The 23,781-nt window shown below is 46.9% G+C and overlaps 11 protein-coding genes across 11 annotated transcripts; 5 read left to right on the forward strand and 6 right to left on the reverse strand.

Moving 5' to 3' along the window:
• Positions 1–2,738: 2,738 nt before the first annotated feature.
• On the forward strand, positions 2,739–4,762 carry CNJ03130 (expressed protein). The gene is made up of 3 exons (XM_024657999.1): positions 2,739–2,909; positions 2,966–4,527; positions 4,591–4,762. Exon 2 carries the CDS (start codon positions 3,047–3,049, stop codon positions 3,989–3,991), a length of 945 nt encoding a protein of 314 aa, XP_024513629.1. The 5' UTR covers positions 2,739–2,909; positions 2,966–3,046; the 3' UTR covers positions 3,992–4,527; positions 4,591–4,762.
• A 504-nt stretch (positions 4,763–5,266) lies between these two features.
• CNJ03140 (expressed protein) lies at positions 5,267–6,812 on the forward strand. Its single transcript, XM_567393.1, has 3 exons — positions 5,267–6,544; positions 6,599–6,671; positions 6,730–6,812. Exon 1 carries the CDS (start codon positions 5,311–5,313, stop codon positions 6,532–6,534), a length of 1,224 nt encoding a protein of 407 aa, XP_567393.1. The 5' UTR covers positions 5,267–5,310; the 3' UTR covers positions 6,535–6,544; positions 6,599–6,671; positions 6,730–6,812.
• Positions 6,796–8,232, reverse strand: CNJ03150 (expressed protein). The gene has a single exon (XM_567394.2). The coding sequence runs from the start codon at positions 8,041–8,043 to the stop codon at positions 6,898–6,900; it is 1,146 nt and encodes a 381-aa protein (XP_567394.1). The 5' UTR covers positions 8,044–8,232; the 3' UTR covers positions 6,796–6,897.
• Position 8,233: 1 nt separating this feature from the next.
• Positions 8,234–9,608, reverse strand: CNJ03153 (hypothetical protein). The gene is made up of 2 exons (XM_024658788.1): positions 9,097–9,608; positions 8,234–9,030 (listed from the first exon to the last, which is right to left on the reverse strand). Exons 1-2 carry the CDS (start codon positions 9,536–9,538, stop codon positions 8,510–8,512), a joined length of 963 nt encoding a protein of 320 aa, XP_024514466.1. The 5' UTR covers positions 9,539–9,608; the 3' UTR covers positions 8,234–8,509.
• A 166-nt stretch (positions 9,609–9,774) lies between these two features.
• CNJ03155 (hypothetical protein) lies at positions 9,775–11,628 on the reverse strand. Its single transcript, XM_024658789.1, has 5 exons — positions 11,034–11,628; positions 10,370–10,982; positions 10,233–10,318; positions 9,922–10,171; positions 9,775–9,864 (listed from the first exon to the last, which is right to left on the reverse strand). The coding sequence occupies exons 1-5, from the start codon at positions 11,514–11,516 to the stop codon at positions 9,809–9,811; spliced, it is 1,488 nt and encodes a 495-aa protein (XP_024514467.1). The 5' UTR covers positions 11,517–11,628; the 3' UTR covers positions 9,775–9,808.
• A 226-nt stretch (positions 11,629–11,854) lies between these two features.
• CNJ03160 (conserved hypothetical protein) lies at positions 11,855–13,510 on the reverse strand. Its single transcript, XM_567395.1, has 4 exons — positions 12,527–13,510; positions 12,356–12,468; positions 12,102–12,295; positions 11,855–12,048 (listed from the first exon to the last, which is right to left on the reverse strand). Exons 1-3 carry the CDS (start codon positions 12,856–12,858, stop codon positions 12,120–12,122), a joined length of 621 nt encoding a protein of 206 aa, XP_567395.1. The 5' UTR covers positions 12,859–13,510; the 3' UTR covers positions 11,855–12,048; positions 12,102–12,119.
• Positions 13,511–13,835: 325 nt separating this feature from the next.
• Positions 13,836–17,165, forward strand: CNJ03170 (expressed protein). The gene is made up of 2 exons (XM_024658000.1): positions 13,836–14,137; positions 14,190–17,165. Exon 2 carries the CDS (start codon positions 14,190–14,192, stop codon positions 15,195–15,197), a length of 1,008 nt encoding a protein of 335 aa, XP_024513630.1. The 5' UTR covers positions 13,836–14,137; the 3' UTR covers positions 15,198–17,165.
• Positions 15,474–16,902, reverse strand: CNJ03173 (hypothetical protein). The gene is made up of 2 exons (XM_024658790.1): positions 15,613–16,902; positions 15,474–15,557 (listed from the first exon to the last, which is right to left on the reverse strand). Exon 1 carries the CDS (start codon positions 16,805–16,807, stop codon positions 15,659–15,661), a length of 1,149 nt encoding a protein of 382 aa, XP_024514468.1. The 5' UTR covers positions 16,808–16,902; the 3' UTR covers positions 15,474–15,557; positions 15,613–15,658.
• Positions 17,166–19,850: 2,685 nt separating the features above from the next.
• On the forward strand, positions 19,851–21,514 carry CNJ03175 (hypothetical protein). The gene is made up of 5 exons (XM_024658792.1): positions 19,851–20,041; positions 20,134–20,605; positions 20,679–20,767; positions 20,846–21,146; positions 21,209–21,514. Exons 2-4 carry the CDS (start codon positions 20,573–20,575, stop codon positions 20,994–20,996), a joined length of 273 nt encoding a protein of 90 aa, XP_024514470.1. The 5' UTR covers positions 19,851–20,041; positions 20,134–20,572; the 3' UTR covers positions 20,997–21,146; positions 21,209–21,514.
• Positions 20,101–21,200, reverse strand: CNJ03177 (hypothetical protein). The gene is made up of 5 exons (XM_024658791.1): positions 21,103–21,200; positions 20,819–21,035; positions 20,671–20,752; positions 20,352–20,592; positions 20,101–20,263 (listed from the first exon to the last, which is right to left on the reverse strand). Exons 2-5 carry the CDS (start codon positions 21,033–21,035, stop codon positions 20,213–20,215), a joined length of 591 nt encoding a protein of 196 aa, XP_024514469.1. The 5' UTR covers positions 21,103–21,200; the 3' UTR covers positions 20,101–20,212.
• Positions 21,515–21,535: 21 nt separating the features above from the next.
• On the forward strand, positions 21,536–22,853 carry CNJ03179 (hypothetical protein). Its single transcript, XM_024658793.1, has 3 exons — positions 21,536–21,914; positions 21,978–22,145; positions 22,257–22,853. Exons 1-3 carry the CDS (start codon positions 21,672–21,674, stop codon positions 22,683–22,685), a joined length of 840 nt encoding a protein of 279 aa, XP_024514471.1. The 5' UTR covers positions 21,536–21,671; the 3' UTR covers positions 22,686–22,853.
• Positions 22,854–23,781: the final 928 nt, after the last annotated feature.

Consider the following 23,781-nt stretch of genomic DNA (forward strand, 5'->3'; position numbering starts at 1 on the left):
CAGAAGATATGCGCCGATCGGACGCCAGCAAACATGACCTAGCCTCATACGCCATAATAACTCAGTTATTAACAGACATATTGGACAGAGAGTACACCCTGGCCAATAGCCACGAATAATACAGCACCGATGATCGATCAATCCCGTTATGGAGGACCACGAGGTTGATCTATCGAGGTTGTTGTATGTTGTACGGCCGTTAAGCGTCGTCAAATAGTCAAAGTGAATCCCGATGAAATGGGCATTCGTTCCGAGAAGGTTTATGGAAAGGCAATCGAATCATTTTCGAGGTAGCTATTAAATAGTTTTTGTAAAGACTACGTGGTGGTGTCTTATCTTCTTTTAAATCATTAACGATGAAATGTAGTGCTTACGACTCAGCCTCCGGGTCAGAGATTGCCATTATGGAGGAATATGGAGGTCAATCAAGGCCTGATCTTAGAAGAGGATCATGTGTAGAGTCGTGTTTAGGAGAACATGAGAGATGGAAAGAGGTAACAGGGGCATAGCTGCTACGAAAAGAAGAATGCTACGGGACGGCGAAGCCGATTATTCGTGTCTTTTTTCCCCTTTATTATAAAAAAAGAAACACCGCCGTCGGCTGTGCCTGATCAATGATAATCGAATATCTAAATTGGCCGGCGTTCAATCCGGAGGAGACGGCGCCCACACTCCTTTAAATAACCAATCTTATCTAGATCTCATTCTGAGATAGACTCCGAATAGATCTAACCGCCCACCTCCCTTATTCTTGACCTGACTCGGTCCTTCACTGTTTGTTAACATTCTGTTCTCTTGGATTCTTCGCTGCAGCGTCAATCGGTATGATGACTGTCTCAGAGAACTTTGTCACTCATTGGCCTTGAAACTTTCAGCCGGCCATTCTGTTCTAGAAGGCGGCGAGGAGTCACGGTCGTAAGGGAAAACAAGCTACTTTAGCAGCTTTAGAATTCGACTGACAGCAAAGGAAGTTGCGGCTTCTTGAACTTTAAAAAACGAGGTGATACATACGACCTTTGGTGTGGCGAACCAAGCTGGCAATGCCGTCTTACCGTTATCGAATGCACAGCGAGTGTTGGAACCTGGAGTGCACACGTACTTTTATGGAGATTCATCCTGTAGCATGATGATGGGGCGATATTCGGTTATACACACCGGCTGATATTTTCAAAGACGTACCTCGACGAGCGATGCAGCATCTCCATTCACTTTCAGACTTACTCAAATCTTTACCAGCCTACCTCATACCTTTTGCAACTCCAAACTTGACTTATCAACCATGGCCGTTGCCACCCCCTCTATTGCCTATGTCGACACCTCCGAGCCCGAAAATGTCCGAAACCATCACTCAAGATGGCGCTGTCATTGTCAAAGAATTTCCTCTATCCCGTGCTTCATCGCCAGTTTCTCGAGACTATTGAACCTCATTTTGCAGCCCGAGACATTTACAGATCTACTTCTGCGCACAAGGAGGTCAGCCTTGACTTCTTCCTTGACGGTTCTACCCCAGTTTACCGTCACTAAAGCAAGGATCCCCACCTTGTTAGCAAAGTCATGAGGTCTCCTATTCGGCAAGGTATCATGGACAAGTTCCTCAGGTAAGTATGTACTCGCACAGTTTTGGTTGGGTATAGTGGACGACATTGTAATGGCCATGCGATAGTGAAGAATATAGTATTTACACCGGTCACAAGCTCGTTCCTCAGAAAAGCGGTTACGTGCTCGGTTCCACAGCTGCTTTGTAAATTGGTCCCCGGCTGCAAAGCCCAACTTCTTCACCGAGCAAAGTACCATCCATCCTTCTCTTGTTTTGCACTGAAAGGCTGACTCATACACCGTCATAGGACCAAATGCTCCTATCTCATTCGCACTGGCTCTACCAATCTCCTCTTCACCCCTTATGATCGGCTGCCTTATCCCCGGCGCCAAGTGTACCAAGGAAAACGGTGCTACCGCCGTCATCCCCAATTCGCACCTCTGACCTGCCGGCAGAATCCCCCATGTCGAAGAACGCTGCTACGTCGAGATGGATCCTCGATCTGCTCTGCTAGCTCTGGATCCTTGCTATCATGGCGCTGAGGTGAAGAACTTGTGTGAGAAGAGTGACCAGAATGCGTTGAGTACGTTGTTTGCAGACTTTGGGCAGAAGGATTACTTCATGCTGGATCAGGAGATTCTTTCGACTCCTATTGAGTTTTTCTGACAGCTGCCCGAGGATGTTCTTAGGCTTGCTGGGTACTGTAGGCTCCATTCCCATTTGGGGTAGTCGTTGACAAGGGACTGCAGTCAAGTCCCGCGGCGGTGAGGCTATGTTAGGACCAGTAAGGCCCCCTCGACCACCTAGATGTCGAGATCGCCTTGAGCAGATACATCCTGCCCATCTCAGGAGCTCCAATGACTGCGTCTAAGGAGGCTAGAGGGATCATTTTACATATGTTTTGGAAATTGTTCCGTCCATTACCTAGTCCTTGTTCTCATTCCCGTTTAGTTTTTGCTTCATTCTTCAAGTTGAATTAGTAGTGTTTCAGTTGTTGGTTCTAAGTTCTGAGTTTCTCAAAAGTTTTCGAATCAGTTTTGTGAATTAAATCTTACCGCAATGCGTGGTCCACACCAGAGTGCCTGCCAGGAGGTTCAAGAAGAGAAAGAAGAAGATAGGTCACTTCCAAGAAGATGGGCCGAGTGACGTCACGTTTTGGTCTGTTTCGCGATTCGATGACAGACAAAGAAGCCCTTCTTTTTTATTGTATCACAAACAAGACAACACAATACGAAGCAACTATTTTGACCTTCTTCATTGAAGCATTGACAAAAGAACGACATTAGATTCGTTTTGATTGCCGTATGGCTGTTTGGAATCGTCCTATTTTTCCGATGTGTCCCGTCGAAGAATGAGAAACTAGCCTTGTCATGTGAGGAGTCTCTTCGTTTACTCGTCGGCCATCTCTAACGGAGCCGGGGTTTGTAGGGGCATTATTCATTAAACCGCAACAACACTACAGCGTTATCCGCCACATGGGCCATTTGAGCTGTGAAGAGTCACAACGAGATGAAAGAATCATATGATTTTTCGAGAAGAAGGCTTGTCAGTCTTGCTCCCATCACCGAGGTTCACGACCTTGTTTTGGATGAACTCGCCCATATTGCTCCGACCAAGTACTTGCTCCTCTCGAGATATCACTACAATCGCATACTTCCGTCTCTCTACGAAAACTTTACCATCCCATATCACTATGAAAAGGCTCTGGCTGGTACCAAGCCATTCACAGCCACCAAGATCCAAGCACTTTCGCATGTGAAGCGGCTTTACATTGCCATCGGTCCCGATGCGAAGTGGCAAATCCCCGAAGGGGAGAGAGAGAGTTTGCCTTCATTTCGGCGAGTGTTGACCAACTTTGTGCGGAAGCATCGACCGGTGTTCCCTCAGTTGGAGGAGATTAGTTTTCCGGAGAACTTGGGATACCCGCCTTTTGACGATTCTTGTGATCATAACTTTTGGGATATCATGTTTTCATCCATCCCCTCCTCCTGTCGAGTGTCCATTCATTTTGTCAAGCCTGATGAAGAGGAAATCTCAGGGAATGGCGAGAGAAGCAAGCTTCAACTGCTATATAACATTGCTTCGCGAAATTTGTCTCTCTATATTCATCGTCGCCAAGACGGTGCGACAACTCTGAATCGTATCATTACATGGACGATCAAGGGTAAATCTCATCCTGCCCTTGACTACCACATCCTCAACGCAAACCTGGAAGATCTGAGTTCTCCTATTCACGGGAAAAAGGATAAGAACGGCACACTCAGGGTCGCTGCGCCAACAACGGAGAGCCTGAGAAATAGGCTACACGATAATTTGGAGTTATGGCAGGAGGACATGTACAAGATGATGTTTGCGGATACGTCGGAGTGGAATTATAAAGAGAGATACCAAGTGGGCGTTATGCTATGTGATAGCGCCAGCTCAGTAAAATCTCTGAGGTATGAAGATGTCTAACATCACTTTTAATTATTATTCCAACAAGTACGATAATCAGCGCTCCAAAAGCAATAACCAGGTACCATCCCAACTTTATCCGCTCAATGTGCATCTTCTGCACCCTTTGTTGCGGCTCCTGGATTTCTATTTCTGTGTTTCCAGTACACTCCCTCTCTATTGCGCCTTCTTCCGCCTCGGGTGCTCTCTGCTCCTCGTCGGTATTCAATCCCATCAGTGACTCGTGCTCCTCTTCCCTTCGCCCTGGCACGCTCAATGCTTCTGCCTCAGTTTGGTTGGCATGCTGCCCGTGCGCATTCAGGGTAACGTCGGGCACCTGCCCATTAACGCCAATACTTTCCAGTCGCACCTCACGCACCCCTTCTTCCAGCTCTCCCAATCTTCTTTCTTGCCATTCTGCATCTTCTTTCCCTTGCAAGAACAAAAGGTAGATGCGAAGGATGAAAATAGGCAGGCACTGGTCTACAAGAATCACTTGGTTATTGCTGGTCGTACTAAAATGCCTGTGAGCAGAGAATCGAATGTTAATGAATCGAGTAAGTATGCCATCAAACATGGCTAGGTGTAGCTACGGCCAGAGATTCACCATATGATTGGAGTGTGTAGATCCTCATCGTGATACTCAAATTCCCCTTGGACAAAGCGTTCAACCTGATGGACATGCGGTTTCTCATCCTGTAAAGTGATGAGTTTAGCTGGAGTGCAGACTGAAAATAGGGATACGTTCACCTCGTATATCCTTGTATATGCAAGCATAGTGCCCGAGAAGATCATCATTTGCGTGCCGATGAACAGAGGATAGAGATATTTTGGGCACACGGGCTTCATTGCATGATCCAGATAAGGATACAAGAAACCACTCATCATGTGGCGGGGTTGCCTGTGTTTGAGACATGACTGAACGATGCGATATCCCTAAATACTAAAAAGGCTCTCTAGGCATAAATTGAAAGGCCAAACATGGAGCAAAAACCGATCTACAACGATAAGCAAACAGAACGAAAATCCATGTTGGAGTCGCGCCGCCCTCAAGTCTCCTCAGCTTATCTGGGTCTTGCCTGCCTCGTGAACGAAAGAGAAACACTGAGCGAGTAGCGAAGCCGAAAAACGGAGAATTAACCGAGAAGACTCACCTCATGAGGTACCCTGTTCGGAGTTCCGGCGATCTCCATATAAGCAACGGCCGAGGGGGGGCCGAACCGCCGAACCTTTGTCGTGTCGTGTTCTCAGATCCGCGGCCTCATTTTACTGCAATGTTCGTACGATGTATATGGACTTGAACATTCCAAGCCAATCTCTCCCCTCAGCTGCCCGAAATCATGCCGAGGTTCCTCTCGTCTCCGGCCCACTCCCCTCGAGCGGCAGCTTCTCAACTCCCAGCCAATGAGATCACCACTCTCAATCCATTCCCTGCCGACATCATCGATATCATCTTTGACCATCTTGAAGCGGTAATCCCTATCACGCTCGCCTGCCTTTCCAAATCATGTTATGACAAAATTATCCCTAAAATCTACCGAAATGTGACGATCTCCAAGAAGAATGCCACGAAAGTATTCTACGGTATGTGTTCCGACCAGACCGCAGAACTGCCGTACCCGTATGGAGGTTTCCTCTTCTCCACGAGGAAGGCTGAGGCGTTCAAGCATACTACACGGGTGGCTTTTCAAGACATTTGGGCTGCAGAGGCCATTGTTATGGCTGCGAGAGAATACCCTACACACGAATTCGGCTTCATGGCGAAAGAAAACAGCTATCCTATGCTGTTCCCATCGGTAAAGTACGTACTTTTGGGGAAAGACATACTGCGCTCTCTACCAGACACTGCTCAGGATGTCAACATAGCGGAGCAGCGCCGGTGGGAGACAAATCATGTGATGAGTGTAGACAATATCAAGAAAATGGAATGGATCGAGCATCATGGGAATTACTACGTCACAGCGGGCGAGTTTGAAGATCTTCTGTTTCGCATGGTCGATCCAGAAATTGTATGTTTTGACATGATGTATGTCGATTCGTCAAAGGGGAACAGCTATAATGGGGCTTTAGTCACCGATTCTCTCAATTTGCACCCGCCTAAAGGTCGAGTCGTTATCCACTGGTTCTTCTATGATCCACTGGACCAACGTCCTCTATTCGGAGAGCTTGAACCTTCAATCCTTATCAGTATCGTCTTTCACACTTCTCCTCCTCCCAACGAACCTATTTCCGATCCCGAAATTGCCGCAGCTTTCAAAGCCTTCTCCCAGCTGTCACCCATATTGCAGGCGAAAGAATTGGCTTTAGCTGTGGATAAACTTATCGAGGAGATCCTGATGTACGGTCAGCTTGTAGGCCAGGACAGATTACCAGGGCCCGAAGAGACACAGTCATGTGAGATTGAGCTTTGTATGCCGAATGCAAAGATGGTGAGGGATATATGGAAAGGGACAGGGACGGAGTTGTCGGAAATGTGGGTTAGGTTCACTACGGAATGGGAGAAGATTATAAAGTTTAAGGATTTGGAGGATATGGAGCCTTGTGGGGCTTGTGGAAGGAAATAAGCGGTTCGAAGTGAGTATCTGAACGGGATTCGGATCACGAGACGCGTGCTAACGGGATAATTAGACTGCTTAGGAATCAGATGTATTTCTTTACATGAGATACGATCTTGGAGTATATGATACGAACATAGATTGGCGTGAGTATGATTGTGATCATTTTACTTCTTAATGTGCAGTACTGATGATATGATGTAGCAATAGATATTCATTCACACCATTTCATTTCATTTCATTTCCATTATAAAGCACATAGAGTTTGTCCCATCATGAAAAGATCCAGTACACTTTTTCATCAGCTCACCGCATCTCCACATGCTTCCAATGACTTGCTACTCATACCAGCTCCACCACTTTTCTTCAACCTTAAGCCGGAATCTCGATGAAGTTACAGTGCTCGTACGCGAACTGCTCGACGTCTTCCACCTCTCCCTCTGACATCTTCCTGTAGGGCCATTTCCCAACCGTACTCCTTATCCTCTCCGCCTGCGGAGTCCGATACTCCACCATAAACCCGTCTTCCCACACCTTCCTCCATTGCCCGTATCCTTTCGCCAGTTCCATCACATGCATCGGTATGATCTCCGCCAAGACCAGACATTGGGACGAGCGCACACAGTTGGCACTGTGGCTTGTGTAGCTATCTTGGTCCGGGGCGGGCAGGAACTCAATTATAAGTCGACGGCCTTTCGGCCAAGGTCCGAGATTAATGTAGTTGGCAGAGCGGGGCCAGTCGTCCTTTGAGAGCTTGATGATTGCCGTCCGGGGCTGGAGGGCGTCAAGAAGAAGCTGGGTGTGTTCAAAGAACTCCTGCCGAACCTCCTTGCCTTGGAGATGAACAACAAGTCCCTCCAATCCTCCTTCTACTGACTGGACTAGTTCGCAGAGTAAGCGGAACCAGAACCGACAACTCACTGGCTCCGAAGAAGGCATCCAGATACTGCAACACCCCGAAGCTTTGAGGGACATCTCTACCCATCGAATCCTTGCGAAAGGCTTGGGACCAATCTCGCCCCTCAGGTAGAACTCCCTCTTGTGGTTTATGAGTTGCCCCAAGGCCGAAAAGCAGTCAATGGCCAGATGCTCTGCGTATAATAGCCCTCCAACAGATAGACTCGCCCTGAGATTCGACAGGTCAGGCTTCAAGGCAAAGCGAGAAAGCCGATCGTGGCATGCTGTGATCGTCCTAAGCACTACGGGAAGGCAGACAGCATACGAGGCTCTGGAGAGACAGAGGGCTGTGATAGGTTGGAGAACAGCGTATTCTTCAAGGATCTGTCGGTGCACTGGGTAAAGGCGGGTAAAAAGAGCGATTTCTTGTGTAGACGGGCCCTCAGAGGTGTAAAGAGAGAGGAAGAATTTGGGAGCGAAAGGCAAAGCTTGAGTGCCGGGTGGTGATGAATCAACAGGGCTGTCGAAGGAAATGGAATCGGCACTGGACTTGTTGAACGCCCGATTCACTCGACTGATTATCTGTTGAGAGGCGAAGGTATACTTCTTCTTGGTGAACATTGTAAAGACACCGAAGATAGAGTATCAGTGGATGCGGATGTCGTTGGGACGGAAGATAGAGAGAATGAGGGAAAGCAAAATCAGTTGATGAAAATAAAGAACTAAATAGAAGGAGATAGCCATGGTGGATAGATGGTGGATAGAAAGCGGAAAGTCGTACAAGGTCATATAAGGTCACATAACTGTTTGGTTGGCATGTCATTCAGTGTATATCCGCCTATTTCTTATCCTAAATTCAAAGGCACTCTCCTTATTACCAAAATCTCCTCTACCACTCCTCGTGGTATGCTGCCAACAGTGGCGCATAATTAAGTCCATCTGATCTGTTTGATCGTACTACTTTTATACGAAACAATCAGCGGAGACTATGGTCTCGAGTACTCCTGACGCCCTTTGAACCTGCACAGGCAATGTATAGGCTTGTACACTATCCCTGAAGATTCAGGTTCCATCACGCTTATCTTGATTACTTCTCTCCATAATAGGCCAAATACGCTTCCCACAGCTTGTCCAATTTATGCCCCGTCATTTCCTCCCACCACGAATCGTTCCATTTTTCGTATATCAAGCGAGAGTCAATAAGTCGTAAAAGGTCAGGGAAGGGACCTAAGCGTGGTTTAGAGGGAGGCACCGGGTGGAATGGCTGTTGATATGTTTGGGAGGAAGCGGGGTATTTTGTAGCTTGAGCGAGCGGGGCGGATGTCGAGGTTGACGATTGAGATGGTATAAGGATATGTTCTTGACGCCCATTTACCCCACCGCCATCTCCTGTACCTCCATCGTTTTCAACTAACCAAGCCAAAAACCTTGCGCCAGCATCATATCCATCCTCCCACCCCTTCTTCTTCTTCCCCTGTCCTGGCTTTCTCCAGTGCGGCGGATCAAGCCCGGCATAAAGACGGCAGACATCTGCGATAGACTCAACCAACCACCCGGGAGTACTTCCTTGGCCATCATGTTGGATTGTGTGCACCATTTCATGCAATACTACCACATATGAGACCCATAATAAGCATCAATCTTTGAGCGCACAGAATAGAATTAGATACGTACAAACACCTTTGAACTCTTTGACGGCCATTTCCACCCTCTTCTGGCCCTTCCGTACTTCGTCCATAATGTTCCGTACCCAATTCAAACTCACCGCTATTCGTCCTCCACTTGTAGCCGCTAATCCATCCTTATCCTCCAATACAAGCTCCACCAACTGATGCCTCCATCCACCTCCATTGCCCAATGATAACCGCGGATGAATGAATGCGGCCGCATAGTGGAGGAAGAGGATAGGATCGGGGAGACAGGAGAGGAAAAATGCTGTGGCAGGGGAGGTCGATGGATCTGGGTGGGAGAGCGAGAGGAGGAGAGAAGTGGCAGGGATACTGTGGGGGAACGAGCGGGGAGAAGCGGGTTGGATGGAGTCGGGTGTGGAGAGATAAAACTTCTTCACGGGTGGTGGAGGGAGCGGAGCTTCTTGGGTGGGAATAACGGGGGCCATTGTAGAAGAAGGAAATTGATGAAAAAAAGAAGATGAAAGACAAATGAAAAAGTGAACTGCAGGAGCAGTGCGTCTCTGAAAGTGTATGATGATCTGGAATAATCGATTGCTGCGCACGAACGGGAGCACTAAAGATCGATGACGTCTTATCGCGATGATAAGATAACACCAACAACAGAAGCCAACGAAAGGGGGAAAGATCAGATGGGGAGTGTTTTTTGCTGTCTGCTATATTTATTATGACATACAAGATACCACATTACATATACATTAAATTATATCCATTATCCGCCGAACAGTTGGGGCTTCAACATCATCAGGTAAATCTACCATAGCAGTGTCAGCCTGCCCCTGTTCCCCCAGATCCTCACGAGAAAACTCACAAGTACTGAGCAGGTCAATTTTCCTAGGTGGAGGAGCTCGGAAAGGAAGTGCTTCATCGATAATTGGTATGGTCATATTTTGAAAATCCTTCCCAGGCTGTAGACGAACAGTAATGGCCTGGAAGAATTTTTGGCCCGGAGGGACAATGGCGGGGTTGTTGGTGGCGTATTGTTTGACCAGTTTGTAAATTTGGGCGGGGATGAGGTCTGAACAGACTTCAAAGATGTGATGAGCGTCTTCTGGGGATTGCTACAAGTGAAAAGGGCTCTGGGTTAGTAGCATACGGTTGCTGATGAGGGAAGATACCTACCATCCTCATTAGGCCGATTTTAGTGGCTTGCTGTATATGTCTGAGAAGGTGAAGGTCGTCGGTCATATCATGAGATCTGCACCATTCTAAAAAGTTATGATCAGAAATGTGAAGACGCCATGTTCCAATCTTCTCACCTTCGATGCGCTGGAGGTTATACTGGATTTGAAGGCCTGCAAAATCTGGTGAGCGCTCCAAGTCTTTTAAAGGGTAAACTAAACACTGCGCATACGTACCGCGTTTAAATGAACAAAAATTTGTCCTCCTGACGAGATCATTGAACGCCACCCTGTTAATCAAATCCAACAATTCAGAAAATACATTTTTCACAATCACAAGCTCCACAAAGAATTCCTCAAAGCACTTCCATAAACTGTCGAACAAATCGATGATATCCATCGTCGTATACGTCCTTCCTGGGGGCGATTCTGTTCCCAAGGTCAATTTCATAAAGCTCGTTATTGGCCAGGCCGACTTGTCCTCTGTGAAGAATCCAGGTAGGGGTTGAGCTTCGATTATGGCCGGTATAACCATCAAGGCCAAATGCCTCTTGATCTTCCGAATGAACGATTGATAGATGTTGTATACGAGAGAGTCCAAATCGTGCCTAAGGATGGACATTCGAATTTTCCAATCTAGGCAATTGTTATGTGGTTTGCCTTTTTCCACTAAGGAAACAAAAGAAAACATCTCTTGTGCGTTGCTGAGCCAAAAGATTTCGGGGATTATGGCCAGTGATCCGTCATATGACTGCACCGCGTTAGCTCATTCAGCAAATCCAATTCAGAAACATGGGCTCACATGAACGCAGTCTTGGATCATGTGTAACACACTCCCAAAAAAAGCATCCGAATCATCCATCATACAATGCCTCCACATCTCTGTGCCGATACATCCGATTGTGTGGACCGGGAAAAATACTTCCATCTGTGAGAGACGCGACGTCGGAGTTGGCCTGGGAATCTTGAGGTTGATGATGAGCGATCGGAGGATTTCTTCATGAATGGCCTTCTGATGATCTTGCAGTATCATTCCAACCGCGCAAAAGTTGTTCTTCTTCTTCTTTTTCGGTTTCTTGGGAGTTGCAGATGCATTGTTGGGTGTGGCAGGCGCCTTCTTCTTGTAAGGTGTCGGTGTTGCAGCAGGTGTCCTCCTCAGCGTGGTGGTTGTTGCAGGTGTCGTCTTCGGCGTAGGAGTCGAAGGAACTTCCTTTGCGGCCGATGAAAGTCCACCGGCAGGCAAGAGCTTTGATGACGAGTCTTTACCTTTCCTGTGTGACGGCATTGATGGTCTGCGTCAGCGAGAAATCGGTTGTTAGTGCCTGGTAGTTCCGTCCAGAGGGCGAAAGTAAAATGACTGCTGATAGGCGTAATCAGAGAAAATGGGAAATATTGTGGAATGATGCAGTGATATCGTAGTGTTGTGATGATGGAACATCGTTCAACTTCAACAAAACACGAAGATCCGCACAATCACATCAAAAATAACAACGTCGCAAGCGATAAGAAGTGAGAATATGAATATGACGAACTTACATTTGTCGATCATGTCCGAGAGAGTCTCGTTAAGGTAAAAAAAAAAAGAACAATACATATCTTCATAAAAGCCGACAATAATTCATGTCGAATCACCCAAGTAACTGGGTGTAATACCAAGCATGTTATGGGCAGGTAAATTTCGAAAGTATGATTGCATAAAACATGTACAGCTGGGAGCAATCATTTTTCCGAGTATATTATCAGGTTACACATGAGCCTTTTATTTCCCATTCTTGTTCGTCAACTGTCCATCATGTTGTGATATCCTCATCTGGCTACTGTCATTTATCATCAGTCGGCATTCTTGAGCAAGTCTAAACGCCGGACTCACATAGACCTCCGGCATCATTTAGGTAGATGCAGTGGCAGTGGCAGTGGCGATGGGGGAATCAGTAAGAATCGAGACCTCGGCAGTTGAAGTAGTGGGCTCAGAAGAGTCCGAGGATGAAACGGCGGTGGTTGCGCTACCGTCGGCGGGAAGGGTAGTAGTACTTCCGCTGCCGGCACCTTCAATGAGATACCAGACTACAGAAATCAAAATCAGCTTTGTGCTCGAAAGATGTGCGGTAGGATATAGAAACGTACCTTGGTTGGTATTGCCGGTGGTGCATTGGTATGTCTGAGGTCCGTTATCGCCTTGGTCAAGACATTGGTCGCCGCCGGTGATGGCAATACGGTTGTCTGGGGTTAGGTACCAGCTAGTATCAAAGTTAGAATCGTACTGTAAGTAGAAAAAGGAAATCATAAAGGACTCACGTCTGCTGGAAGAGACCGGGGTAGGAATCCCAAATCTTTACGATCTCATTGTTTTCAGTACCAGTGCCAGCATCCAAAGCAATATTTGTCCCGCTCAACAAGATGCTTCCAGAGCCGGGGTTGATATCCCACCAAGTTGCTTGTTCGCATGGCTTAGTGATGACTTGGAAACCGTTACCCCACTTGACACCTTCGGGGACAAGGCATTCCCCGTTACGATGGGATTGAATTTGCACGCGAGTGTAGCGCTTGTGAAGGGATCGAGCCTCAGGCAAAGGTGAAGCCGCGGCGAGAGAGACGATCGAGAGAAGGGCGACGAGTGTGGTGAACATTATGACCGTAGGTTTATAGTATATTATTTGGTTCGTAGTTGTAATAAATGACTAGAGTAATACGGATATCTCGCAGCTTGGAAGAAGAGCAAGGATAGGACTTCATGGCTTCCTTTATACCTTCCCTGCCGATTGAGAGCTGTGCAGTGTGTGTATATGCAGTCTGCACATGGCCGAAAAAGCAATGACTTGCAAGTAGTAAAAATCCACTAAAAGCCCGGTTTAACACGGCCCCCTCTCCTCAGCCTCTCCAAACGTAATAACGTTGGTGGAAAACCTGTGGTGTGGATATAGGCCGACCTTCGTGGGCGCCTCGTGTCCTCTTTTAGCCTTTGGACATTTCTTCGGTCACACACGGACGACGGTGCGGTCGATCACTCAGTGCCTTCGTATGATAAACTTTGCCATTTCCTGCACGCTGCTTTCGATATTTCGGCATTGCAGTGCTCTGTCAAGGCGGTTGTGGTCATGCCCGAAATTTGAAGCGGTCGGCATCCGTCGTCATAAATTGCCGCTTATTGTCATCTAACGTAAGCTGTGGCTTGCAGTGGATGTCACGTGTTCTGCAGGACTGATCGTTCGCCAAGAAGGTTCAGCTAACAAGGCTGTACGCTGTGTATCTTCTGCTCCTCATGAGGCATGAAGTTGTGCGATTAACGACGTTGTGGAGGGTGGAGCGGAAGATGCTGATGTGGGCTTCCATCATGTGCCTCCTTCGGATCGTACTAGCGTCGAAGCGGGAGCTTAATTTCTCTTATCCCGATCCCGAACACGCGATGGAGCACCGCATCTTATGCCCGTCGGTTGACCGATCTCCTCCAAAGGAACGCCCAAGTCCGAAACGAGGGCGGGTCATCAATGGACTAACTATACGATTCGTTGGAGAGGAGTGTAGAAAAACGACATAACCTTGTAGTAAGGGTCATCAATAGTGCGCTACAACTTACAACAGAAATATGATGTATACGTACGTAAAACCACATTTCGCTCAAATGTTCATGTCATCCAATTTAAACAAATGTTCCACGTCATCATCGGATAGGGAACGCAATGAGTTTCTTCTACGTAATCATCCGTTATCGCTACGCAGTACGTACTGATATTCTACGCTTATTCTCTGCTTGCTCATTTGGGTGTCTACACCTTGTTGCCGAGCCTGACCTCTTGTAAACTATCCCAGGCCAGCATCTTATAAGCAAAAATTATCACAAACACATCTCCGACCTTTCCTCGAACACTCATCCTCGTGGAATCTACCCTGGTCAAGTTTTGGGCAGCCGTGAGTCCAGAGGCCTTTCCATGTTGGATTTATACTAAAAAGAGGAAACCAGATGTCCACCAACAAGATTCTTGACCCCGTATCTGGTGGCACAGCGTCCACTAATCTCTCACCCTCATCATTCGCACGTCTCCTGCCCGTCCAGCACCTCATTTTCGAGCAGCTCTCTCTCGTCTGTCCCCTCACAGCACTCAGAATATCTCGGTTTTCCTACAGAATCACTATCCCCATCCTCTATCGAGACGTTACGGCATCCAGAGAGCTCTTCAGAGGATTAAAGCAAGAGACGGAAGATTATCAGCGCACAGTTCAAGCTTTAGCATTCACCCGGGTGTTGCGCTTGACAGACTTCACCAGTATGGATGCTGTCTATCACTTGGCATTTGATATTGGAGAACCTGACCCGGAGACAAAAGAAAGGTACCCAAGGCTGTACCAGAACCTATTCCCAAAAGTGGAGAAAATCGTGTACAACTGGCCGGCGGTACAGTCAGATTACCACGAGTACATAGATATTTTGGAGTCTTCATCATTGGACTTTGTGGTCGGTCGCGGTAATCGGTTGAGGCTTCAATTGGGAGAAAGGTTTAGAGAGGTAGAAGTGCATCTAGAGAAGGGGAGGATTGATTATTGGATGGAAATTGAAGAGTTCATGTTCTTCAATGGCCCAAAGGATGCGGTGATCTACATCGACGTGCATAACCCAACCATACTAAGATCAATCGGTAAATTTATGCCGCTAGCATGGGCTAGTGCGGAGAAGTTGAGAGTCGTGGTAAAAGCCGAGGAACCAGAGTCCGATAGGTTTTCATCGAAAGAGGAATATGTGGAGCCTCTGGCGGGATCATTAGCGAAGTACGCGTCACGGCTGAGAGAAGGCGATAATCCAACGGATGAGAGTCAGGTGGGACCTTTTCAGAGACCAAAGAAAGTCTTCTTTACCTTCCCAAACCGAAAGGCGGTGATCGAGGAACTCTTTGAACGTATAATTGGTGAAAAGGAAGATGAAGAAGCTGCGGCTCTGGAAGAGGTCATAAATGAGCACATGGTGTTTGAGTGATGACCAGTGAGGATGTTCACTAGCCGCGCGATTTGTCAACCGCCATGAAGCTATGGGGAATTAGATACAGAGGCAAGTTGATCTTTATCATATCTGTGTATCAGTTGCAAGAAACCGAGTCTTAACGGCATAGGTCTCGAACTTGCCGACAACTCTCCGCCTAAAGTGAGCTGATTAGCCCCAATCATATCTTTGCAGCAGCAGGTCGTCACGGCAGCCTGCAAAGCCGACAACGATCAAGTCAAAGGGAAGGATCGTCCCTGGCGTAGAGAAAATGATCAGATAATGTTATATACATGCGCTACAAGGAGGGGAGCCTAAAACTCGTGAAGGTTGACAACAGTCTGAAAAGCCCAAAAGCTGCACATCCATTAGCAACCGTCTGACAGTCAAACGACACATCCTGGTCACTTACATGATTATAATGACGCTTCCAGCGTAGACTCTTTTGACTCTCTAGTCTAGTCGAATGCAGGGGGTTCCCACTCGCCTTCTTCTTCGCCCTTCTCTCGCAATTCAAAACTTTTCCAGAAATAATCCCAAGTAGCTGTATTCCGTCTCATACCCAAATCCTCAATCAACTTGGCCAACTCTCTCCTGACATCCTGTTCTTCTATCACCTCGAAAACTGCTGGCACACTATCTCGACTCGTATGTATCCGGAACAGATTATATATCGCATACGCCGTGACTTTCGGATCCACCGGCGGCCGCTTGTCAGGGTCCGCATGGGGCACGAACCGAATGACAAATGGTGCCGGCGTCTTTGCAGGGAGGTAGACTGGTGCTTGTTGGGGTTGAAGATGAACACGAATAAGAAGTGCGAAATCAAACACTTTTCCGGGCGAACGTCTCTGAATTGACTTGATCCATTGACGCCTGCCTCTGTACGCTATTGTCCTAAACACCTGCTCCACGGATATCCCATCGTACGTCTCTCCGCTTTCTAGATCCACGCATAGCTTTTTCATTTCTGGGAGCTGGTCTTCTAGCATTCTCGAAAAGCTCATTGCGTAGATCATCATTGCAGACAGCCCTCCTGATGGTGCTAAACCTTCTCGAGCATCATCGGGAAAGCCATCAATGTCGTGTGGCGGTGTGAGGAAGAAGCGAAGTATAGGCCAACCTATCTGGACGTTTGTAGTGTGTGGAAAGAGCGGATAAGTGATGTCTAGGCGAGGACGCCAGAAAGTATCTGATCCTCGCGGTATTGGTGGCTGATAAACTTCCCGCATGATACTCTCCATCGCTTCTGGATCCGAGAAGACTAGCGTTTTGACGAGCTGCAGAGACTTGGCCTTGCGTCCATCTGGTCCATCGGCGACACCATGAAAGAAGCCCGGCGCATTGTCCGAATTGAGAACGACGCGGGTGTAGAGTTTTGGCAAGAGCTTCTTATGAAATGATGGAGAGACGCGCAATAAAAGGATTGGAGATAGCTCTTCGAGATGGGCAAAGATGAGATGATGGACCGAATGCAGCGGCGCGAGAGTGGTGAGCTGGATGTTTGGAAGTGGAGGCTGCGAAAGCCGGGGAGGGGTTACGTGTTGCTTGGTGATGGGCTCTCGTCTGGCGGCAAATATCATGGCATCGTGAAAGGCAGAGGACATGGCGATGCCTGGGAAGTCGAGCTGACCGGTAATTGGTATGCCAGTTTAGGTTTCTTTCTGTTGGTGTCGATGGAGAATAATGAATGTACGTATGACGGACAACGGGGCGAATGAAGAAGGAGGTCGATGTTACGGCGGTTAGGGGCGCTTGTTGTTTGCAAGACGGACAAGGCCGCTTACTAGTCGGCCGAAGACAGCATTAGCGGAATCAAACAATCACATTAGAAAATAGTCACCTCTTTCACCTCCAAAGTAGTACTTATAAACCTTAATAAAAACGCCCCTATAAGCAAGGCTATTAGCCATTTTCATTGGAAGATTGCATAGCAATCTGACCGATTGCATTTTCTCCTTTCTCACCGTCTGCAGGACACATATTGGCCAACTGCATGCATATTTTTATATCAATCGGTAGCTACGGGGTGTCCGAGTCGGATAGTTCATTGCAAAAAAATTGTTCAGAGGGTGCATATCTACCACATATATAGGGGCCTTCTTTCCATAGTAAACCGGAAGGCAGATTTGATTCCGTCGAATGAGATATGCGGAGAAGAGGAACGGACGAAGACGAGAACGAACGAGCGCCGACATTTAGCATATTTTACATCCTGCTTCCTTCGTCTGTCATGGCTTCATTGACAATCTTCTACACAGACATGTCCTTGGCAGTAGTAAATTAGTAAATAATAAGCGCCTCCTATTCTTTTGGCTGGCTTATCATGTTCAGGAAGTACTATCATCATCTCTGACTCTGTCGTCATTTGGCCATCATGAACGTGTGACTTGAGCACGATTGTTTGTTCACAAAGCTAATTGCATTAGCAACCACATTGGATGTGACAGAGTGCTTGAGCAGAGGCGCCAGCAAGGATAGGCGGTGGAGAAGTTGACATCGGACACTTCAGACTGTAGTAATATGTCGTCGGCCTTTGAGGGTAAGACGAGAGACTTGGCATATCTTATATCTTACATCTTATAGGACTCCAAGGGGTAATTCGAGCTCGGACGGGTACGATTAAGGGATGGACTACTCTGATTCAAACGTTCTTTACTCCACTTGATCAGCCTTTATTTGCGGACAATCTTAATGCTGGATACGACAACTGTTCGCATAAATGTCTACCTGCAGAAAGTACGGTACCATCACCTGGTATTCAGATCCGATAATTGGTGATTTTAATCTGATATCCCGTTATATGTGCTTGAGCAATAATGCCAGACAATCTCAAGATAAAATCATGCGATCGAGTCCAGAAGACCATTTGGTAATCGATAGTAAGGTGCCAACTGAATTGTGCAGCGGAACAAGAAAAGAATAGGGTGCGCTCGGCAAGTGTCAAAAGCGTGAATGAAATCAGTTCCGAAACCATGCTTAATAGCAATATCTACTCTCTTAGCTCTTCCATGCATCTGGGTGTGTTCATCATAGTTATATACGAATGTCAAAGTCAACACCTCAACAGCAGATAGAAGGAAGTAAGAAGTCCAGTTATTATTAGATCGCTGTCCGTGTTCTCTGTGCCATCTTCCAAACTTGAAACTCTCATCGTTTGAACAGTGCCCTTCCTTGGCTGAGGTGGCCACCATGTGCTTTTTGTTTGTTGGGAGGCTTATCTCACTGACTCTCAGCTCATGCCTTGATATTTCACTCCTGCACTTGGGCACTGCTGTTGTCTTCTTCCTTTTGACATGACGCAGAGGAGGGGGACTTTCAGTCGTTGGTTCGAAATGAACCTTCTTATCAATGAAAGCGTTTATGACCTGGTTTCTCTTTGGATTTTCCATCATGGCTTACAGTCTCATAGGTTCAACACAACCATCTGTAATGCGGCCAGACAGAATATCCAAAGTTCAGACTTACCCATCATTGATTTATCTTTTTTACCCTCTAGCTTTTCTTCTAGAAGAAATGGCGAAGATTCTGCTTTGTGTCCACGCTCGCCACCTGATCCGGGACGCTATTGAAAAGTAGAAAACAAAAAAGGCAAAGGTTGGAAAGGATGTTGCAACTTTATGGGTTTGAACAGATGCAAACGCAAAAGCCATGCCAACAAGGGCGAGCTAAAAAAACGACTGACGTACTGAACGACATTCGCAGACTTTAGCATTTCACATAGTTCTACCTGATAAGAGCCATAAGCACACATCATACTAGCCTCTAATCTCTGGCTACTCAATCCAGATCTTCATCGCCACCTGAAGATGGAGAAACGCTGGGTTGCCGGGGGATTTGCAACTGTCGGGAATGATTATGTATAGTAGTAGCTCCTACTGCAAAGGCGACACTTTCCGCGATCAATACAACAGTGTTTATTATCACGTCATAGCGAACTATGGGGGAGACAAGCATGATGTTGAGGCCGAGGGGACAAGAAAGATGGCGAAAAGGATGTTGAAGATCGGCTATGCTGATATACAGGACGAAAATGAAGAATGGCGGTTTCCCGATCAAGCTATGGAGAGAGAAAAAAGAATGAAGTTGTATGAACGACTGTTTACTCAGACGGTGAGTGACAAAGACAAATACTACGTAGGCTAAATAAATATTGGAACCGAAAGATCTTCTTTGGACGGACGGCGGCCTGAAGAACTCGAAGAAGGTACCTCCACAACAAGTCTCAGCCGACGGAAACAAATCTGCCTTCCGGTTTACTATGGAAAGAAGGCCCCTATATATGTGGTAGATATGCACCCTCTGAACAATTTTTTTGCAATGAACTATCCGATTCGGACGCCCCGTAGCTACCGATTGATATAAAAATATGCATGCAGTTGGCCAATATGTGTCCTGCAGACGGTGAGAAAGGAGAAAATGCAATCGGTCAGATTGCTATGCAATCTTCCAATGAAAATGGCTAATAGCCTTGCTTATAGGGGCGTTTTTATTAAGGTTTATAAGTACTACTTTGGAGGTGAAAGAGGTGAAAATAGTACAGGGTTATCCCTCATTGCGTCGTCATTCGTCATCCTGACTCGTTGCTTCGCGAGCCTCGTCGTTCGTTTCATTTGTCTTATGAATATTGTTTCATTGATTCATCCGCTAGCCAGTTACTATCTTACTATTATCTTGTTGCATCCTCGGGGTTGTCCTGCACTTGTCCAGTAAAGATATTCAGTGCCAACCTTGGTGAAAATGACAGTATATTTTTTTCCTCGGCGTCCCGAGGGCTGCGGAATTCTACGGCAAACCAATTCGGCTCACTTGGTTTCGAGGACCCGCCATGCGTGTGCAAGGTAAGGCAAGAGGGCGCAATGGAAGCTCGAGGACCTAACAAGCCCTTTCATGTGCACATAAAACTTGGCTTATCGCATGCTGACACAGCTAGAAAAAATGACTATTCCACAATACGCTTTTATAGTAACCCTGTGTACAACCGGAATCCTGCCCATCCCACCCCATTTCCCCTAAACCATCCCCAAGATCTTTCCAATGAATGCCCTCTCCATCCCCAGCATCTGTTCAAAAATGAGACCAGATATGGTCAGTCAGCCCACCATTCATCTACTATTGCTACAAAACTCATTATGTTGTCATTAAACTTACCAACAACCACCAAAATTGGATCACGACAATTCCCCCTATACACATTTGGGAAGTTCGGCGAACGGCTCTGCGTAGCCTCGCATCCATAGCTCGGCTCCAGCCATATCTCCTCCCTAGGAGCGACCATTGCTGGCTGGCAGAATATTTAGTGACCGCGTCTTGGGAAAGGTCACTAAATACTTCTGGCCAACGGAGGAATGACCAAATAGAGAACACCAATAATGAAACCACCATTGCCACACTGCAAATGCTGTGTTAGTCGACCCCCCATTTTTTTCTTGTCCTTGAAGATATAAAAGACCTATGGAGGTTGACTCACGATTTTAGTGGTTTGGTGTCGGTGAGATACCAGGCGAGGGAGAAGAAGAAGGGGAGCAAAAAGAAGAAGAGGTCAATGGCAACTTTAGACAGAAAAGGTAAGTAAGCAAATCTTTGTAAGTTCATTATTGTTCCTTTCCACCACTTACGAAGACACACCCACTGCTTCGTGGTAGACATCACCAGCATTGTTTCTGGCACATCCTCTCTAGAAGGCGACGCATGGTATGGGGGAGGATGGCCTTCTTGCCGTCTTGTGATGCCAAATGTGGCACTGGTTGTTTTTGGGAGCTCATTGGCCATGGGCAGTCCTCTGGGATCACTTGAACTTGCCGTTGTTGGCTGTTGTACCTGGTTTGGGCTCATCTTGAGTAAGTATAGACAAAGTGTGATCAGTTAAAGTCAAAGAAGCAGATTGCGCTCATATACATACTGGGACGGAAGGTAAGGGTCTTGGTTTAGGGCAGAAGAGAAGAAGTAAGTGTTCGTCGTGTATGGAGTAAAAAGGAAAGAGGAATAACAAAGTTTCGTAACCATAGTGCAGGTTGGAAGACGCCAGGAAAGCTGGTATGCTTTCTCACTTCTGACACTAGATAGGTATAGATCGGTCGTTGCATTAGTTCAAAGGACCGTTGGTTGTGCACGGACCGTTGGATCACTGGTCGGTCAGTGCGGACGGGTCGGACAAGTGAAGTGGAGGGGTGAGTGGAGGTAAGGAACGGATAGATCACGTGATTTACCCTCCTCAAACTCACCGCTGCTGGGAGAGTCATCACTTCCGGACTTTAGACATCCGTGATCTCATAAATCACGGAGAAATATAAAATGGATACACAAGAATGTATCCGCCATAAAAATACGTACATTCCTGATTCACTACACTACACATATAAAAGGTCACAATGCTTGTTGTATACTTCTACCCGAAGTCTCGTTTTGTCCCGCCGAATTAATCGCTGCTCATCATACCTTGGTTGAGGCCAATAACGATCCGACTCCGAGATGATGTCCATGGCTGACGAACCACCTGCGTATACAGCCATCGATAACGTTCCCCAACCTTTTTTCCCGTCATGTTTTAACAAGTACCCAAAGGCTCTCGGGTTCTTCCGCGAGACAAACGATCTATTTAGCATCGCTAGCAAACCCAATGTGTACACTTCTCATCCAACCATTGACTATCGCCACACTTCAGACAGAGAGGGAAAATATTATTTTACTGGTCTAAAATATAATGAAGAGAGCGTGAGTTACTCAACACACATGGCCTTTTGCCATAGCAGTGATGACGCTCATCAACAACGAAAGATGTCGAGGTCCGATGTATGCAAAGCATGGCTCTTATCACTTGACACCTTGTTTTATTCCGAAATGTTATTGACAGAAGGTGTCAGGAATTTGATTGATGTGAATGAGGGGGCGCATGGTGATTCCCATAGTTGTTCTGTCAAAAGTAGAGCGGAATGTTATCGAAGCGTGAGTCCAGCAATCTCATCCCGATGACCCAGCAAACTCGGCCCTCCATCGTTTTTTCTTATTTTTTTGTTCATTGACGCTGACAACTTACCCATTCACTTCATTTTGAAGTGGAGAATACTAGCCGAGGCTCTTACGATCGCTATGCACAAGCTATATTTATGGGAAGAATCACATTACCTTCCCATCCGCTTGACGCCTTACACGCCCGATCAACTTAAGGAATGGCGAACCCTAGAAACCTTCATCTCCTTACACACTCAGACTCAAGCCCACGCTCAACATAATTCCCAAAACTCCATCCATTTGGCCCTGGACGAAGGCTCGCAAGGTGGCCGACTCCCCAACGATGACGTTAATAACGATAGCGATACCATGCCATCTTGGATCATAGAAGCCTCTCGACGGGTATTGAATGGATTCGAGGATGGGCTACTGTACTGTGAAGGACCAGAACATGAGTTCAAACTTGCCGACCTGGGGTTGGCGGATCAATTACCCTCACGAAAGCTTTATGGTTTCAATTTGGTGCCCCAGTGATCTGTACGTCACAAATCAGGTATAGCTAGCGGTTACGAGTAGAGTTTCTACGCTCGCATGAAGAAGAAAGAAGGAATAAAGCGTATGAATAATGTCTATAAAAAACTTCATTATTGCGTCTCGGAACCTTAACCTCGCTTAATTTTCACCCTCCTCGGTTGGATCACTCTTCTTCGTCACATTTCAACACTCCCCCTTGATCCAACTTCTCCATCTTCATCTTCTTCATTCTCAATAAATCACACAGTTTCGTAAAGGTTTCTGTTGGAAGACCCTTTGTCAACAAGTCGGCCAGGTTTCCAGCTGAAGGGGCATGTTCTAGTGAGATTATTCTGTCCGCTACCTTTTCCCGGATGAAGTGGGGTCTCATATCGATGTGTTTAGATTTCCCATGGTATACAGGGTTTTTCGACAGAGCAATTGCCCCAGCATTGTCGTTAAGCAATTGGAATGGCTTACCTCCCAGACCCAGTCCAACATCTTCCAACAGGCGTCGCAACCACACTGCTTGCTTGGTTGTATTCTGCTTCTGTAGTTGATAGAGCCACGGTGTTCTGCCGCTTTGATTTCCAAGCCACCAAGCAAGCCTCCATATACTCCTCCATGTACTTTGAATACATATCCGGTAGTGGATCGCCTCGTATCCATATCTGTAATGATACAGAGGAACGGGGGTAGGAGGAAGAGGACGAAAGGGAAGTAGTTTTGAGGCGCCGAGAGGAGAGAGAGGGACGAGGGAAGAAGGACAGAGGAAGAGTAGGAAGAGTAGGAAGAGCGTGCGAGGAGGCGTTAGGGAGGAGAGAGGTCCGAGCGGAGGGTGCAGGGAAAGTTTGAGAAAGATACGTCAGCTTTACGAGCTGAGAAAGATATAAAAGGCGTAGCCTTAGAGTAGATAAAATGCTTTGCCCCACGCAGTTTAGTCTTCTCGAATTCTCCAGTCTACCGAGCGACTTTGTCCACGCTCAGAGCTTCTAGCTCAATTGAATACAAACGACCGAGGACAACGAAACTATTGTAGCTTAAGGTGCTTTCCGGCCTCTACGAGGACAGGGTACCGCTACAATAGGGAGCTCCGGTTTTTGAATCTTCTATCTCT

The sequence above is a fragment of the Cryptococcus neoformans genome, assembly GCF_000091045.1.
Source record: "Cryptococcus neoformans var. neoformans JEC21 chromosome 10 sequence".
NCBI lineage: Eukaryota > Fungi > Basidiomycota > Tremellomycetes > Tremellales > Cryptococcaceae > Cryptococcus > Cryptococcus deneoformans.

What these genes read in the sequence shown, in the direction of transcription:
- CNJ03130 (XM_024657999.1), top strand. Translation starts at nt 3,047, where the DNA reads ATGAAAGAATCATATGATTTTTCGAGAAGAAGGCTTGTCAGTCTTGCT.
- CNJ03140 (XM_567393.1), top strand. Translation starts at nt 5,311, where the DNA reads ATGCCGAGGTTCCTCTCGTCTCCGGCCCACTCCCCTCGAGCGGCAGCT.
- CNJ03150 (XM_567394.2), bottom strand. Translation starts at nt 8,043, where the DNA reads ATGTTCACCAAGAAGAAGTATACCTTCGCCTCTCAACAGATAATCAGT.
- CNJ03153 (XM_024658788.1), bottom strand. Translation starts at nt 9,538, where the DNA reads ATGGCCCCCGTTATTCCCACCCAAGAAGCTCCGCTCCCTCCACCACCC. An exon ending in CAAAGAGTTCAAAGGTGTTT is followed by an intron (nt 9,031 to 9,096) that starts GTACGTATCTAA and finishes CATATGTGGTAG; the next exon opens with TATTGCATGAAATGGTGCAC.
- CNJ03155 (XM_024658789.1), bottom strand. Translation starts at nt 11,516, where the DNA reads ATGCCGTCACACAGGAAAGGTAAAGACTCGTCATCAAAGCTCTTGCCT. An exon ending in AAATCGGCCTAATGAGGATG is followed by an intron (nt 10,172 to 10,232) that starts GTAGGTATCTTC and finishes TTTCACTTGTAG; the next exon opens with CAATCCCCAGAAGACGCTCA. An exon ending in AATTGACCTGCTCAGTACTT is followed by an intron (nt 9,865 to 9,921) that starts GTGAGTTTTCTC and finishes CTGCTATGGTAG; the next exon opens with ATTTACCTGATGATGTTGAA.
- CNJ03160 (XM_567395.1), bottom strand. Translation starts at nt 12,858, where the DNA reads ATGTTCACCACACTCGTCGCCCTTCTCTCGATCGTCTCTCTCGCCGCG. An exon ending in CCCGGTCTCTTCCAGCAGAC is followed by an intron (nt 12,469 to 12,526) that starts GTGAGTCCTTTA and finishes CTTTGATACTAG; the next exon opens with CTGGTACCTAACCCCAGACA. An exon ending in CACCGGCAATACCAACCAAG is followed by an intron (nt 12,296 to 12,355) that starts GTACGTTTCTAT and finishes TGATTTCTGTAG; the next exon opens with TCTGGTATCTCATTGAAGGT.
- CNJ03170 (XM_024658000.1), top strand. Translation starts at nt 14,190, where the DNA reads ATGTCCACCAACAAGATTCTTGACCCCGTATCTGGTGGCACAGCGTCC.
- CNJ03173 (XM_024658790.1), bottom strand. Translation starts at nt 16,807, where the DNA reads ATGTCCTCTGCCTTTCACGATGCCATGATATTTGCCGCCAGACGAGAG.
- CNJ03175 (XM_024658792.1), top strand. Translation starts at nt 20,573, where the DNA reads ATGAAACCACCATTGCCACACTGCAAATGCTGT. An exon ending in TGCCACACTGCAAATGCTGT is followed by an intron (nt 20,606 to 20,678) that starts GTTAGTCGACCC and finishes TCACGATTTTAG; the next exon opens with TGGTTTGGTGTCGGTGAGAT. An exon ending in GGCAACTTTAGACAGAAAAG is followed by an intron (nt 20,768 to 20,845) that starts GTAAGTAAGCAA and finishes GCTTCGTGGTAG; the next exon opens with ACATCACCAGCATTGTTTCT.
- CNJ03177 (XM_024658791.1), bottom strand. Translation starts at nt 21,035, where the DNA reads ATGAGCCCAAACCAGGTACAACAGCCAACAACGGCAAGTTCAAGTGAT. An exon ending in GACACCAAACCACTAAAATC is followed by an intron (nt 20,593 to 20,670) that starts GTGAGTCAACCT and finishes CAGCATTTGCAG; the next exon opens with TGTGGCAATGGTGGTTTCAT. An exon ending in TCCAATTTTGGTGGTTGTTG is followed by an intron (nt 20,264 to 20,351) that starts GTAAGTTTAATG and finishes ATTTTTGAACAG; the next exon opens with ATGCTGGGGATGGAGAGGGC.
- CNJ03179 (XM_024658793.1), top strand. Translation starts at nt 21,672, where the DNA reads ATGATGTCCATGGCTGACGAACCACCTGCGTATACAGCCATCGATAAC. An exon ending in TAAAATATAATGAAGAGAGC is followed by an intron (nt 21,915 to 21,977) that starts GTGAGTTACTCA and finishes CAACAACGAAAG; the next exon opens with ATGTCGAGGTCCGATGTATG. An exon ending in GAGCGGAATGTTATCGAAGC is followed by an intron (nt 22,146 to 22,256) that starts GTGAGTCCAGCA and finishes TTCATTTTGAAG; the next exon opens with TGGAGAATACTAGCCGAGGC.